Source organism: Mandrillus leucophaeus, unplaced genomic scaffold, assembly GCF_000951045.1.
Source record: "Mandrillus leucophaeus isolate KB7577 unplaced genomic scaffold, Mleu.le_1.0 Scaffold572, whole genome shotgun sequence".
NCBI classification, from domain to species: domain Eukaryota; kingdom Metazoa; phylum Chordata; class Mammalia; order Primates; family Cercopithecidae; genus Mandrillus; species Mandrillus leucophaeus.
Window position 1 is genome coordinate 1306766 of NW_012106164.1, and position 16075 is coordinate 1322840.

General features: G+C 52.9%; 1 protein-coding gene across 1 annotated transcript in view; it reads right to left on the reverse strand.

Annotated features, from left to right (window-relative positions):
- The window catches only part of COL27A1 (collagen, type XXVII, alpha 1), a 173099-nt gene that overhangs the window by 150128 nt on the left and 6896 nt on the right, over positions 1-16075 (reverse strand). Inside the window, exons 2-3 of the mRNA XM_011998515.1 lie at positions 9913-9983; positions 3398-5169 (exon numbers count right to left, since the gene is read on the reverse strand). Of these exons, the coding sequence (XP_011853905.1) occupies positions 3398-5169; positions 9913-9983 (1843 nt within the window). The remainder of the gene's footprint in view (positions 1-3397; positions 5170-9912; positions 9984-16075) is intronic.

Consider the following 16075-nt stretch of genomic DNA (forward strand, 5'->3'; position numbering starts at 1 on the left):
TTCATTTCTACTCCAGCTTTTTTTTGAGACAGAGTCTCACTGTTGCCCAGGCTGGAGTGCAATGGCATGATCTCGGCTCAGTACAACCTTCACTTCCCGAGTTCAAGGGATTCTCCTACCTCAGCCTCCCAAGTAACTAGGATTACAGATGTGTGCCACCATGCCTGGCTAATTTCTGTATGTTTGGTAAAGATAGGGTTTCACCATGTTGATGAACTCCTGGCCTCAAGTGATCCGCCTGCCTTGGCCTCCCAAAGTGCTGGGATTACAGGTGTAAGCCACCACGCCCAGCCTCTACTACAGCTTTATATGCAAATAAAATTTACGCACATTTTCAGGCCACCATCCCCACCAGAAGTGGGAGCTATTATCATCTTATGTTCTATAGAAACAGGGTCAGCATGGATCAGTCACAAAGCTAAATGGGGTGGAGCCAGGATTTGAACCCAAGTCTGCATGTCCCCAGATGGGGGACAATGAAGCTCTTCTCCTGGGCAGCTGGAGCTTCTGCTCTGCTGGGCTTAGATCCTGGATGTATATGGAGGTCAAGGGAAGACAGCAGAGGCCAGAAAGAATGAGAGTTCATTTTACCACCATTCAAGGATGCCTCTTCCGTTACATTATTCTGGTATCTGGTGAAGAAGTGACCAGGTTGCCGTCTGCTACACAGTGGACAAAGATTCCACCAGCTTCCTGGTTCCTCCTGGAGTAAGCTATGTTCCAAGCTGGGGGAGGGTGGGGACAGGGGATAGCGCGGGGCCTGAGGCAGGGATGTCACCTGGGCAGGTTGGTGTCTTCCCCTTGTCCTCAGAAGTCAGGGCTGGAGGAGCAGAAAGAGCCTCGGCCCTGGCCAGAAGTCGGGGACCACAAGTCGCATCCCAGCTCCTTCAGGAACATGCTGGGTGCCTCTGGCCGGGTCCTTTATCTCTTTCTAACCCCTGTTGGATCATCTGTGGGGCAGGGCTGAACACACACAGACTGCCCTCCTCAACCAGTTTCCATGAGGTCCTAAAGGAGACACCGTGCCTGTGGAAGTAGCTCATAAACTTGATGGGTTATCGCATCAGAAGATTCTTTAGGCCAGGCACAGTGGCTTAAGCCTGTCATTCTAGTGCTCTCAGAGGCTGAGGCAGAAGGATCGTTTGAGGCCAGGAGTTTAAGACCAGCCTGGACAACATAGTGAGACCCAGACTACAAAAAAGTGACAAAAATAGCTGGACATGGTGGCATGTGCCTGTAGTCCCAGCTACCTGGGAGGCTGAGGCAGGAGGATGGATTGAGCCCGGGAGATTAAGAATGCAGTGACTTGTGATCACACCACTGCACACCAGCCTGGGTGACAGAGTGAGACCCTGTCTCTAAAAAAAAAAAAGAAAGAAAGAGATTCTTTAGATTTTGAGTCCTTCCTTTGAGACCAGGGACAGGGACAGGGACAGTAGTGACTCTTGTCTGAAGCCCCCAGTCCCCCAGATCTGAGTCCCAGAGCCTCAGAGTGGACACTCAGGGCAGTGGGATGGAATGTGCTAGTCTTGGAGTCTAGAGTCTGGAATGTAAACTTCAGCTCTGCCTCCTCCATGCTGCGTGGTCTTGGGCAGGTCCTGGCCCTCTCTGAGTGCAATTTTCTCACCTGTCCAATGAGGAAAGTTGAACTAAGTCATCCCCAAGCATCCACTGACTGACCAGGTTCACTTTAGTGCCTCCTCTTTTTCAAAGAGATTTGGCAGGAGGCCTTACTTCCTGCTAACCCAGAGCCCCGAGCCCCAGGAAAAAGTATTTGACTCAGACATACAGAAGACCCAACATTCTATAGAATCTGCCCTGGGCCAGCTCCCCTCCTCTCTCCACACCACACACATTCTTGGGAGGGAGGGCTGGCCTCCTCCTCACGGCTGGGTTGTGCTGTGTGGCCAGAGTTGAGACCATGGACCTCACCATGTCCTGTCAGGAGGGGACAATTCCCCTTTTGACCTCACCACCATTGAGCCCAGCACACACACAGCGTGGGAAGCTGAGCTGTCAGGGCCCCAAGGCACCTGGTGCCAGAGTTGGCCTGGGTTGGCTGGAGAGGTGAAAAGGGTTCCTCGTTCTTTCCACAAGAAAGTGGTGGCTCCCAACTCTCTACGCTGCCAATTTCAGAACACGGAACTTGAGCAGAACGTTGACATAATTGCAAAGCAATGCATACAGTTTCCATAAGTTCGACAATATGGTTATAATAAAGGCGGACTCTCAGTCCCCTTGGAGACAGGCTGGATAAATATTATTCCTAATGATTATTAAAACTCATTAAGTGTGTTTGGAAGGCCTGGGAATTCCCAGCATCTGCCACTGTCTCCGCATTGCAGGGAGCCCTAACCTCAAACACAGAGCCCAGTGGGAGAGCCGGCTTCAGGAAGGAGAGAGAGAGGCCACCACACGGTGGTCGTCTCCAAGGCGGGAGAACAGAGCAGAGCCCTGAGGCTTCTGGAAACGCCATCCCATCATTCCCCACCCAGAGGAATTGGCCTCCAGCTGTGGGAAGGTCGTTGCCCCCGGAGACGGTCCCAGGCAAGCCAGAGATATCGACCCTGAGACCATCCTGCAAGTCGTGTTCTTTCTTCTCCCTTCCTCTTCCTTCTGGCCCACGCTGATCTTCCGCACCCCAAACTCCTACCGGGGGTTACAAATCAAACCCCTGCAGGCGCTGGGCAGGCAGGTAACATAAACAGGTGAAAGGACTGACCGGAAGACTCAGTCAGGAGAAGTGGGGACCAGCACAGACAAGAACAGACTTGTTCTAACGGGGTGGCTCAAGTGCCATTGCATCTCCCACTTTCCAAGAGAAGCTGGTTGCTGAGTCTTTTTATAAGAAATCTCTCACATTTTTCAAATGTTAGTAACTTATTGGATTTTTAAAAAAGGACACTGCACGTGCCAAGCAAAACATATCCAGAGCGCCCCATGTGTGACCTTTGTCTGCAACTCTCAGACAAGCTGATGGCCAGAAGGACCCCTGCTCCATGAGCTGGGAGAGCGGGGCTTTGGAAGCTGCTTACTCACTGCGTGATCTGGGGCCAGACAGCTACAGGCTTTCCTTAAGCTGTTCGACCTTTGCAGCTGGGTTAGCAAAGAATGGGCTTGGACCTGGGCCAACCAAAGCCCAGGGGTGCTCTTCACCTGGGGTTAACCACCAGACTTAAGTCTGTCCCAGTGGATCATGAATCTGGAGCAGAGTGAGCAATGATGCATTTAGCAGAGCCAGAGGAGCCAGGGGCCTGGCTGGAGCCGAGGATGTGCCCATAACCAGCTCCCTGCTCTAAGCTGCTCCTTTTCCTTCTTTACCAGGGGCAACCACTTGACCAATGCCCCAGTCCCCCACTGGAGCTCCACGCAGCATGCAGACCCCACTCAGTCTTACCGGCAAACCACAGTCTCCCTTGGGCCCCGGAGGCCCCATCAGCAGAGGGAAAGGCGTAGATCCTGCCAGGTGGAAGAACGAATAGCCACTGCTCGTGGGCCGGGGGCTGGAGGACAGGAATTGCGCCGGGGCCAATACCAGGGCTGAAGTGGTCTGCTGACTGGGCTGGGACTGTCTGGGGCTAGGCCTGGTTGTCAGATCGCTCAAGGGGACATCCCTGGCTGCCTTCCCAGGTCTGAGGGGGACGGGCTTCCGGGGGCTGCTCTCAGGTCCGGCTTTCTTTGAGGCTTCCAATCCAGTGGGCTTCTTGTTTCCAGTGGGAGCTGAGCCAGGAGTGGGGACGGCAGGTGCTGTTCTGGGAGCGCTGGTGCCCGAGGTTGGAGGCACCATTGTGGCTGGTGGCCGAGTCGTCCTGGTAGAACCAGGAGTAGGGGCAGGAGATGAGGATAAAGCAGTAAATGGGGGAGGTTTGTGGGTGCTGGTGCGGGCAGAGGCCGGCTTACTGGCATGGTTAGTCATCTTGGCCTCAGTCTGAGCTAGTGTGGGAATGGGTTTTTTAGAGGAGCTGGTGGTAGGAGGTAGGGGCTGGGTGCTGGGCAGTGGGGGCCTGGGCATTCCTTGGTTCCTCTGGATGGGCTTCTCTGCGGGACGGGATACTTTGGCAGGAACTGGACGGGAAGTAGGTGGTACTTGCTTCTGAGTGGGTGGGGCTGACTTTGTAAATGAAGGTGCAGCTGTTTTCTGGGTAGGATGGGGGCTTTTGACGGGGACAATTGAAGTAGAAGGGGCTGAAGGCTTGGTAGGGAGGATTTTGGGGATTTTGGTGGCTGTGATCTTCTGTGATGGTTGAGCAGCTGCAGGGCGAGGCGTTCTGGTAGAGCTGCCAAGAGAGGCTGGGAGCACAGGATCAAGTGTGTTACTGGCTGACAGCTTGGCAGGTAGCAGTGGGGTTTGGGCTGGGTCTCGCACCGCGATACGCTGGTGAGGGTTTGTGGGGCTAGTCCTTTGGGGCTTGGTGGGAGTGGCGGGCACCACAGTCCCCTTGGGTCCCCTGCCTGCTGGCTGTGACCCCAGTGGTGTGGCAGTGGTCAAGTTCTCCAGGCCTAGCAGGGCGAGGTCAGACTGGAAGGTGAAAGGTCTGCCAGAGTCTTGGGAGAAGAGAGGCCCCAGTGGGGACCGGTACGTGTCAGCCTGTCCACACTGCTTCCTCAGGTGGGTACAGTAATTGTGAGCGACCTGCGTCACAGGGTAGATACTGAACTGGCACAGAGCACCTTCAAACTGGACTGCGTGCGGGTTCATCTTCCCAAAGAGGAAGGAGCCCCCGGGGTCGAGTGCAGGGTCCCTGTGGAAAGGCAGCAGGACAGGCACCCGGCGCTGCCCGCAGGCGGTCACCAGAGTGACTGTGCGGCCTCGGAGCTCGAGGGCCAGGTGGTGCCAGCGCCCGTCGTGCATGTCGAGGTCGAAGGCCACCGAACGCCGGGACCCCAGGTGGACGACCGTCTTGCCGGGGAGGAACTGCAGGCCCAGCTGCAGCTTGTGTTTCCGGCTGCGGACAGCGAAGAGGAAGGCATGGTTCACCCGGTGGGAGCAGAGGCTCAGCACCAGCGCCAGCTCTGTGCCCAGGGAGGCAGGAATGACGGAGCCCGTGGGAGCCTGGAGCCGGGCCCGCTGCGTAAAGATGAAGCCAGACTGGAAAGGAATGACTCCCGGGGGTGCAGGGCTCCCGGCCTTCGTCCAGCTGAGGCCCAGCCGCTGGAGGACGTCCACATCTGAGAGGGAGGGAAAAGGGGAGAGGACACAGTCAGGACCTGCTCCAGCCCGCCCCACCCCCACCCCCTAAGGGGCACAGACAATGTGGACAGTCCACCCACAGCTACCTGGTCCTTTGTTCATTCATCTAAAAATAATGCCGCCCCATGGTGGTGGCTGAGAGGGCAGCGTTGGAACCATCCGGCAGGGATTGTGACCCCTTATCTGGCTGCATAATCTTGCATACTGGGGTTAAAAAACAGACTCTGGAGCCAAACTTCCTGAGTTCAAATCCTACCTCTAACACTAATCTTGTGACTTTAGTGCCTCAGTTTTCCCATCTATTAAATGGAATAGTAACAGTCCCAACCTCAGAAGGATGTAACAGTTACATGAGTGAATACATTTTTTTAAGTGCCTGGTACAAAAGCAGCACTTTCAAATAATAACTAATACTAAAAGTAATGATAATCACCAAATGCTCTTGCTGAGAGTGTTAGAGGCTGCGCAACAGTGACATGTTATACTCCTTTTTCTCCACCAGGAAAGCCATCTCCTCCAGGAAGCAGTCCCATAAGTGAGGGACCAGGGTGACAAGAAGAGACCTGTCACCAGAGCTTGGTAAAGGATGTCCCAGGGGTCTGACAGGTTCCACCATCTCCTCAGGGACCCACCCATTCCGCTTCCCACTACCAAGGTGTCTCTACCAGGCTACGGGGCTGCTATCTGCTATCAGAAGGGTGATGGCATTTCCGCTGACTCCTCCTCCTGCCCGCAGGGCTCTGGGGAGAGAAGGGGAAACAATCAAAGCATCCCTGCAACCTCTGTCCTCTGGCAAAGTGTATGGATATCTGACTGTGGTCTGGCCAGGTCACATCCGCCCAATAATTATGTCAGCAGGGCTTGCCAGAGCAAAAGCAAAAGGAGGGCTTCCAGAGTATTTATGGAAAGGCTTCCTGACCTTTCCCCTCCCAGATTATTAGACCCCTTCAGTCAGCTGAGCTGCCAGGGTCAGCAAAGCAGGCTCCTGAGCTCTGACTCAGCAGGGAAGGAAAAGCTGCCTCTGGAATCTGAGTCTGGGTCAGGTCCTCAGAGCCCTTCCCCTGAGCTCAGCAAGATAGGCCCTGAGTACTGAATGCTCTTTCCCTATCATCCCCTGCAAAGGTTGTGCTGGGGGTTGAATGCAACACTTGGCGTTTGCTCCTCAGTTGACAACTGGGAGATGGATGAATGGATGGATGGATGGATGGATGGATGGATGGATGGATAAATGGATGGATGAAAGGATGGATGAGTAGATGGATGTATAGATGGATGGATGAATAAATGGATGGATGGATGGATAAATGAATGGATGGATGGATGAATGAATAGATGAAGGGATGGTTGGATGGATAGATGGATAGATGAATGGATGGATAATGGCTGGCTGGCTGGCTGGCTGGATGGGTGGGTGGATGAGTGAATGGATGGATAGGTAGATGAATTGGTGGATGGATGGATGGATGGATGGATGGATGGATGGATAAATAGATGAAGGGATGGATGGATGGATAATGGCTGGCTGGCTGAATGGTGGATGGATGAATGCATGGATGGATACATACATAGATGAATTGGTGGATGGATGGATGGGTGGATGTATGTATGTATGTATGGATGGATGGATGGATGGATGGATGGACGGATGGATAGTGGCTGACTGGATGGATGGAATGGGTAGGTGGATGAATGGATGGATGGATAGGTAGATGAATTGGTAGATGGATGGATGGATGATGGATGAATTAATAAATGGATGAATGGATGGATGGGTGGATGAAAGGGTAGATGAATGGATGGCTGGATGGATGGATGGATGGATGGATGGATGGATAAATGAATGGATAAATGGATAATAGATGAATAGGTAGGCAGACATATGGATGGGTGGATGGATGGATAAATGGATGAATGGATGGATGGATGGATGAATAGATGGATGGATAATGGCTGGCTGGCTGGATGGATGGGTGGGTGGGTGGATTAACAGATGGATGGATAGGTAGATGAATTGGTAGATAGAAGATGGATGGGTGAATGGATAGATAAATGGATGAATGGATGGATGAGTGGATGAAAGGGTAGATGAATGGATGGATAGATGGATGGACGGATGGATGGATGGATGGATGAATGGATGGATGGATGGATGATGGATAGATAAATGGATAGGTAAATGGATAGGCAGATGAATGGGTGGATAAATGGATAGAAGGACAGTTTCCTGGGGGAAACTGAGAACCTGAGTGCTGGCAGCATGTTATAATGGTTCTATAGCAGACTCTGGAGTCAGAAGCGCAAAATGTAGAGCCTGAGAAGACCAGCAGTGAACCTGGACTCTGAGCCTCAGTTCTCTCCACTGTGAAACAGAGCTGTAAAGAGCGCCTACACCATAGGGTTGTTAGGGGGATGATATGGTCATCTTCCACATCATCTTCACCCAAGCCCCACATTGAGTAACTCTGCTTGAGTCTCTTACTGACACTTGGACCTCAATTCCCTGCCTGTAAGACAAGAGAAACAGACCTTGAGATAGCACAGGTGTTGCCATGTTCTGAGAATTCTATAGCTCTGTGTTGCTGGTTCAGGTTGGCTTGAGTTTAAGACCCTTATTCTTCCTTAGGACCCAAGGGGCTTTCATTTCATTTCAAACTCCTCCTTCCCATCCTTTCTCCCATCTGTCTGCCCTCAGGTTCTAAGCTAAAATAAACTGCTGATTAAGAATTCTCTTAATGGTATCTGTTTTAATCACTGAAACCCTCTTATTATCATGAAATACTATTCACTATTATTCACAATAAACTGGGACTTAGAATGGGAGGAGCCATTTGGTTGGACAAGAGGTATGGGCAGGAAGCCACCTGGTCCTTCCTCTAGTCCCCACTCAACAACCCCTGGAGGGCTCCTCAGGCCTGCTCACATCCCTCTCCACACATGGAATTTAGGGCCAACCTGCACTTACCCAAAGACAGTCACAACTGGCTGGGCCAGGCAGCACGGGTGAGGTTTCCCCTATCCACTGGGTGGACCTCTAAGCTGACAACCAGCCAGTCTCCAGGTGTCCCCCAAAGACCATCTGCAGCTAAAGGGCAAAGTCTCAAACCCTGACACCTGGCAAAGGCGACCAGCCCAGAGCTGCCGTGAGTCTCTGACCACTGTGGGCACTGCAGGGCATAGGAAAGGGTTATTCTTGCCCGAATTTTTCAGGTAACTAATTAACACCAATAAGAAAAACTCATACTTGTTGAGCACTTACTATATGCCAAGTATTTTACAGGTATGATCTCACTTGATCCTCTCAACAATCTATGGAGCAGGTACTCTTTATTATCCTCACTTTACAGAGGGGGCTCGGAAGAGTCAGAGGGAATAACTTGCAGCTCAAAAAAGGCACAGCCAAGGTTTGAACCCAGGCCACCTGACTCCGGGGTCTTTGTGCTTAGCCATGATGCTATTCTGCCGGGGGCCTCCCAGGCTTGTTGGAAAGCAGGGTGGACACACATCCAGCATCCCATCACCGGTGAAGAGATGGGGGACAGGGGAATAAATTCAGCCCAACGCCAAGATAGAAGGAGCCTGCCAGCTGGCCCCTACAATATCCCTTTATTACATAAACCTGGCTCCACACAGCTCCAGCCTCTCCCCAACCCCCCGCCCCAGTGCCTGACTCAGGACTCTGGACAGCTGTTCACCTACTTTGTGGGGGAAACAGCAAGCTTGGAAAATATGACATTTGCACAAAATGTTGCTGGGCAGCAGAAGTCTCTTCCGGGCACAGCCCTGCCCTCCCAGGGGCCCAATCCCTGCCGAGTGGCCAGGTCAGGCCACAGGGACTCCCGGCGTGCCAGGCTGCCTGCCCCAGCTCAAGGGCTGGGCGTGAAGGCGGGGGAAGGGCGGCTATTTTCAGAGGCACGTGGCTGCTTGACAAACAGATGTGGGAGAGGTTTCAGTTTCCCTGGGCAGATGTGGAGCCAGTCCATCGCCGCCCCGGCCCCCTGGACAGCCCCTTAGGGATAGGAGGGAAAAGCAGGATCTCACGGGAAGGGGAAGATGGGATCCCAGGCTTGAGCCATGACAGTTAATGCTTAATGCTTTGTTTTTTTAAGCAGTTCTTAACAGCACTCATTGGACAAACAGGGACAACCGAGGCTTAAAACCGGAGTAACTTACTCAAATTCTGCCCCAGAAACAACACAAGCATCCCCCTTCCGCATTTCTGCACTGAGTCTTTCCTACCCCTTTACAAAAACTTCAAATGTGATTTTGGTTTTTTTTGAGACAGAGTCTCGCTCTGTTGCCAGGCTGGAGTGCAGTGGCGCAATCTGGCTCACTGCAAGCTCCGCCTCTTGGGTTCAAGCGTTTCTCCTGCCTCAGCCTCCCAAGTAGCTGGGACTACAGGCGCGTGTCACCACGCCCAGCTAATTTTTGTATTTGTAGTAGAGATGGGGTTTCACCATGTTGGCCAGGATGGTCTCGATCTCCTGACCTCGTGATCCACCCACCTTGGCCTCCCAAAGTGCTGGGATTGCAGGCATGAGCCTGGCCTCAAATGTGATTATTTCAAGCCTAAAGAGAATTTGCCAATTATCATCTCCATTCTGCTGATGGGAAAACTGAGGCACTGAGTTCCAATTACAGGCACCGCTGTCTCCTACCCCTGAGTTCTCAGGCCCCTTCCATTCTCCTTTGTCTCCCCCTGGACAAAGAGAAGACAGAATTACCTTCAGGAGCTCCTTGGGTGGAGGCCAGGTGACAGGCAAACGAGACTAAGATCCAGGAGAAGAGAAACCCCCTAGAGACCAGGAGACACAAGCAGAGGCGGCATCAGCTTCCACCCGCTCACGCCCAGATCCGGCTGGGGAAGCTGGGAGTGGACACCAGTCCCAGTCTCACCCCAGTCCTGCCCACAGAAGGCAGGAGGCCAGGTGCAGGCTCTAGGACCCCATCAGAGCAGCAGCCCACTCTTCCCGGCCTCCAGGCACAGCCTCTCAGTGAAGACCTGGTTACATGCACAAACACAGCCTTGCTTTTCACAGATCGATTAGCCAAGGTCAGTGGGCAGGAAGCAGCGCACAGGAAGCCCTGCCCTGGTCATTGGAACATCTAGGGTCCAGCTCAAAATCTGATGCTGACTCACTGGGCAACCAGGGGCCAGCCCCTCCCTTTCTCCGAGCCTCAGTCTCCCCATCTGTACTACAGCCTCATGATCTTGAGACCCTTCCCCAGACCCCAGCCAATGGGCTGCAGAGCCAGGGGTGAAAGGTCAGTGGGAAGACCAGGCTGGTCTGCTTGGAAGACCAATCCCCACACAGGGCAGGAGAGAGGAGACCCCTTAACCAGAACCAGTGTGGGTGAAGGCAGCTCCTGACTTGGCTTTATCCTAATGGAAAGTGGGAGAAAGAAAACAGAGGGGATGAGGGGGAGTTAGACAAAGCCAGCTGCAAACCTGGCCCTGTCACTTCTCAGCTGTATGAACCCGCATGAGTCGCTCAGCCTCTCTGAGCCTGTCTTGTCTTCTACAACATGGGCTGATGTTCCCTATCTCGCAGGTCAGGCATGAGGAGTCAATAAGCTCATGCAAAATACTCCCCTAGACGGTCCCCGCTGTCCCTACACTCTGGGGCCAGGAAGGGTTAAAGTTCTGCTCTGTGGCTTTTGCCAAGATGGGCAAAGGCAATGATACAATTTCACCTTCCTGTGGGAGCAGCCACCAGTGACACCCGAAGCCACCTGGGGTATCTGATCCCCAGGCAGGCAGAGGGGAGGGCGGCACGTGGCCAGAGACAGCCGGGGCACAACAAGAGAGCTGTGTCAGGTGGGTGGTGAGGGCTAAGGCTGGGACAGACAGGCCCAGGATGCATTTCCAAGAGGAAAGCTAGGATGGTGTACTTCTGTGGAATCACGTAATCTAGGAAACCCGTTTGCCAGGGTTGATAACTGGAACCCTAGGTTCTTCCCAGACTCCCTGCGCACCGTAGATGACAGCTTCTGTCGTTGTGGACATGGTGAAGACACTGGTGATTACATACCCACAGACATCCCTCCTTCCTGCTTGCTCACATAGGCATGGACTTACAGGATCCTACGTGAATCTGGATAAATCTAAGCTGATCCTGAGAATTTCATTTGCCATGCCAGTGACTGGTTTAGGCATGCATGTAAGACCCAAATGTGGTCAGTGAGAGGTGAGGGATGCCTGTTAGAGACCCTGAGAAAGCAGAGAAGGTTTTCTTCAAGCCTCCGTATGCTGTTGAGTAAGGACATACTGCTCAGAGCTGCTGCAGTCATTTTGGGTACACGAGGTAACAAGCCCCAAGAGCACGTGAGGATGGCAGAATAGAAAAATAGTGGGTGTCTGAAGACACTGTTGAGATGCTAAATTCACCAACCCTAGTACTGCTCTTCCTTGAGGCCTCTTGATATGGGAATAACCCCCCTTATCCTTTAAACTATTTTGAGTTGGGTCTTCAGTTACTTGCAGCATAACGTAAACCAGCTGAAACAGCACTCAGATGCCAATGATGGTCCCCTGATCGCCTTCTCCAGCTCTGGGCCTTTGCACATGCTACTCCCATCATGTAGACACTACTCCTTTGACTGGTCAGTTACTGCACATCCATTAGATCCCAGCATGGGTGTCGCCTCCCGCAGCTCACTGCACATGCCACACTACGGTGGTTCTCACATGTGTGGTCATTGTCTACTCTCCTATTTCCCTGTCTAGACTAAGTCTCTAAAGGGCAAGGACACCCGTCTTATTCACTGTTTTGTTTTGTTTTGTTTTCATTTTGTTTTTGAGACAGAGTCTCACAGTGTTGCCCAGGCTAGATTTGAACTCCGGGGCTCAAGCTCTCCTCCCACCTCAGCCTCCCGAGTAGCTGAGATCACAGGCATGTGCCACCATGCCGGGCTTATTCACTCTTACATTTCCAGCCCCTGGCAGGCACATAGGAAGTGTCCAGTATATTTTTATAAGATGAATTAATATTACCTGGTGTTAGAGGACTCTGGACTTTAAAAAATGTCTTCCCAAAGCCTTAATTCCCCTGCTCTGACTTTTTCCAGAATTGCTCCGAGATAATCCTTGGTCCTTCCTCTTCATCCTCTCCAATCTGCTGCCACTGTTGGGAGAATGCCTTTTTCACGGGGCCAGGCCCCCAGCTCACCATGGGCAACGACTAAAGGTCAAAGTGTCAAGCTGCCCTGGGGTTGCCTGGGGAGAAGGCAGGGCCAACCTTTCTGGCATGACTTGCTCCCTTGAGGCAAATGGCAATAGCATGAGCCCTGGAGAGAAATAAAAGGCAGCTTTGTTTAATTAGACAAATGGAGAATACTGAGGCTCAGGGGCGGCAGGTACTTCCATCCTGGGCAGCGTCTGGGTTCATAACTCTTCAGTAGTATTTCCCACACCCACCAGAGACACGCTTTCTAGGAAATTGGCCAGATACATTAGGGAAGAGCTGTCCCCTGCATCCCAGTCTTGACAATCCGGAAAGCACACCTGTATATCAAAGGCTCTGAGAAATCCTGCAATCAACAAGTTGACTGTACTTTCTGTCATTCAGCAGTTCCCAAATTGAGAACTCATTTTTTCTGTGAATGCCTTCTCAGAAGAGACTGCCCCTTGCCTTCCTGTGTTCCTGTAACCCCACTAATTTCTGTTCCATCTCCTTCCAGTCCCCTCTCTTCCTGGCCCTTGTCTGGCACCTGCCCTCACTCCTTGAGTCCTTCATCGGATTATGTCACATACCAAACTTCCTAGGAAGTTAGGAAGTTTCCCAAACTGATAAAGAAAGGCAAGGTGGGGAAGAGAAGGTACAAAAACCATACATGTCCTTCTCGGTCGATTTCCCTGGCTACAGCTATACCAAAGTGACTACTCTGCAGAGAATTAGAGGATACATCCTTGTAATCCCTGAAAGTCAGGAGAAAGAAGTCTCACAGGAGACATGGAATCAGAATCTTCTGTTCAATTAAGCTTCCTAACACCATGGCTTCCAACTTGAGGACGTTAGCCCTGAAGGCCTATTACAAAAGTATTCAGCTTCCATTCATTCTCCCTGACAAATGCAGCTGACCCTCTTGGAAATGGATTCTGTGCACTTGACTCATAAACTTGCCAAGTATAGAGCATGTCGGAGTGGGAGAAGGCCATTTAAGATCATCTAGGGGTCACATTCTAGTCCTCTCTCTCCCTTCTTTGCAAAGATGGGTAACTGAGGCCCAGAGAGGGAAAGTTATTTGCCCAAAGTCACACAGTGCTTCAAGTCTATGACTTAACAGATAGTCCTTTTCATTTGACAAGTCATTTCACTTGACAAGTCAAATGAAAAGGACTATCTGTTAAGAAATTGAAGCAGAAATTGAAGACTTCCAGGGACTTCCTACTTGCCAGAGACCGGAGCCCCAGCCTTCACCAGCAGGAACAGAGATGCAACCCAGGGAGCCAACGAGTCATCTAAGTCAGCTCCAGGCCTGGAAAGTTGGCTCTCAGAGGGAGGCCCTGCCGATTCTTTTGCTCCCGTTCCAATCCTGTTTAGGCTACTGCTAATCATGTTTAGTGCCTGTGCTGCCTCAGGGCTTTGCTCTTTCAGACTTCTGTTTTCACCACTTGCTTTGTGGGCCTTGGCTTTGCGAACCCAGGGCTCCAGAATGTCGGGAAGACCAGAGCACAGAGGCCAGGGTGGCCAGGAGGGAGCCGAAATGGGAGCTGCGAGGAAACATCGCACGGAAACATCGTCTGGCCACACAGCCCTCCAAGCAGGAAACCCAGGTGTTCCTATGCCCTGCAAAAGGCCCTCTGCCAGTGCACCAAATGGGACTACTCCTGGGTAACTACACAGCCAGAACCGGCAGCCTGCTTGGATAGTTTTCTTCCATCCTTATTACCTGGAAACCCACAGGATCTTGGAAAACCACACCAGCTTCAACTGTCACTGAGGGCGCTGAGCTGAGACCCAGGCCACAGAAATGCACAGGGAAAGTGGCCCTATGGACACTAGGCTTGGCTGTTCACACATGGGGTAAAAGCTGAAAAGGGAGCCAACTGGAACTATAGCACAGCAAGTCGGATGGACCTGTCCCACCTGCCTCCATGGACTGGCCAGACCCCCTGTGCCCAAACGGCTATGCCTGGGCTTTCTTCACAGCTTCCACGTCCTCCATGGGAACAGAGACAGGTCATCGTCTGGACAGGATGCAGCCCAGAACTTTCCCATTGACTCACACACCCATTCAACATGAAGGGAATAATACAAATACCAGCTGCTGTTTATTGAACACTTAATACATGCCAGGCCCTGTTCTAAGCCCTTTACAAGCCTGGTCCTGTTCATCTTCACAAAACTCAGCCAGCTGGGAACAAGGTGCCAGTTTTGTGGAGGAGAAGAACAAGCAGCAGAGTGGCTCACCCAAGCTCGCGTAGCAGAGTTAGGATTCAAACTCGAGCCTGCCTGATGGCAGGCCTCGTGGCCCTCCTGTGGTGCCACCTGCCTCCCACGAACATGATTCCATGTCTCACTGCTGTCCCCTACCACCAGTGGATACGGTACTCTGCATACCCAAGCCAGACAGGTGGGTGTCAAGAGGGTCCCTGGACAGAGATGGAGGAGAGAAAATGCCAACAAAGAACAGGGGCAGTGTGCTCAGAAAGGGACAGAGACCACCAGGAGGCTGCTGGCTGCTGGGGGTCCGCAGGGCTGGTGGAGGCACAGGAGAGGGAGAATTTTCTGAGTACCGGGAGGAAACAGAAAGAAGCAGAGGCCAGGGATGTGTCCATAGACATGACATGGAGTTTGGTCCGGCCAGAAGGGTCCAGGGGCAGAGGCATGCTGGAAAGCAGAGGCGTGATGGAGAGCAGAGGCATGCTGGAGCCAGAGCGCACATGATGGAGGATGACATGATGGCAAGGGAGGCAGGAGAAGGCAGAGACTGGGCCTCTGAGCAGTGTGGCGGCCCACTTGCCCAAAGCTGGAGCTCCACCATGGGGTGCTCGCCTGGCACCACTTTTCTGCCCAACTGCTGGCATCTACCCTGGCGCAGGGTCTTCTGGAGAAAATGAGTCAGCAGCGTGCTCACTGGTGCCGTGTATGTGTGTGTGTGTGTGTGTGTGTGTGTTGTGGTGAGGGGGTGCGGGGCTGGGGAATCACAACCAGCCAGCTTTTTCCAAGACATGGGGAAGAAAGGAGGGGGTGTCATCCTGCGGATTCCAGCTCAGAGGGGGCAGGGCCCAGCTACAGCCCTGACAGCCTCTGGGGAGTGTCCTGGTGTCCTGGGGGCAGGATGGAAAGAGAGGAGCGCCGTCCACAGGCCCCGAGGGACTGCTTGCATGCTGCTGGCTCCCACACACACCCACACGCTGCGCCGGCTCTAGCACAGGCTCACTCTCTCTTACAAATCCTACTCCACACGCTGGGAATCCCAGTCTCTGGGCCCCAGCTCCGCGCAGCCGCTCCTGGGAGAGTCCCTGCCCCTCTCCGGCCCTGTCTCCCTATCTGTACACTGAGAGGTTCCGCACAGTGATCGCCCAGGGCCCTTTCTGCTCTGACATGCTGGCTCTCACTTTTTCTCTCTTACACACGTGAAAGGGACAGGAACCGAGAAGCAGGAAACAGACACACAGACTCAGGCCGACTCACACATACACGCGGAGATTTCCAGAAACGCGGGGACGTGCAGAGGCACACAGACACGGAGACAGGAGCAGAACCCGAGACCTGGTGACCTAGAAACTTGCGGACAATTTCACAAGAACAGATAGAAACGGAGACGTACAGGCTTGGGACCTGCAGACATCGAGACACCGGAACACACCGACACGGCCCCAAACGGAGACCCCCCCTCCTCCCCCAGGCATCCAAAAAGCCCCCCTCCGCACCCCGCCGG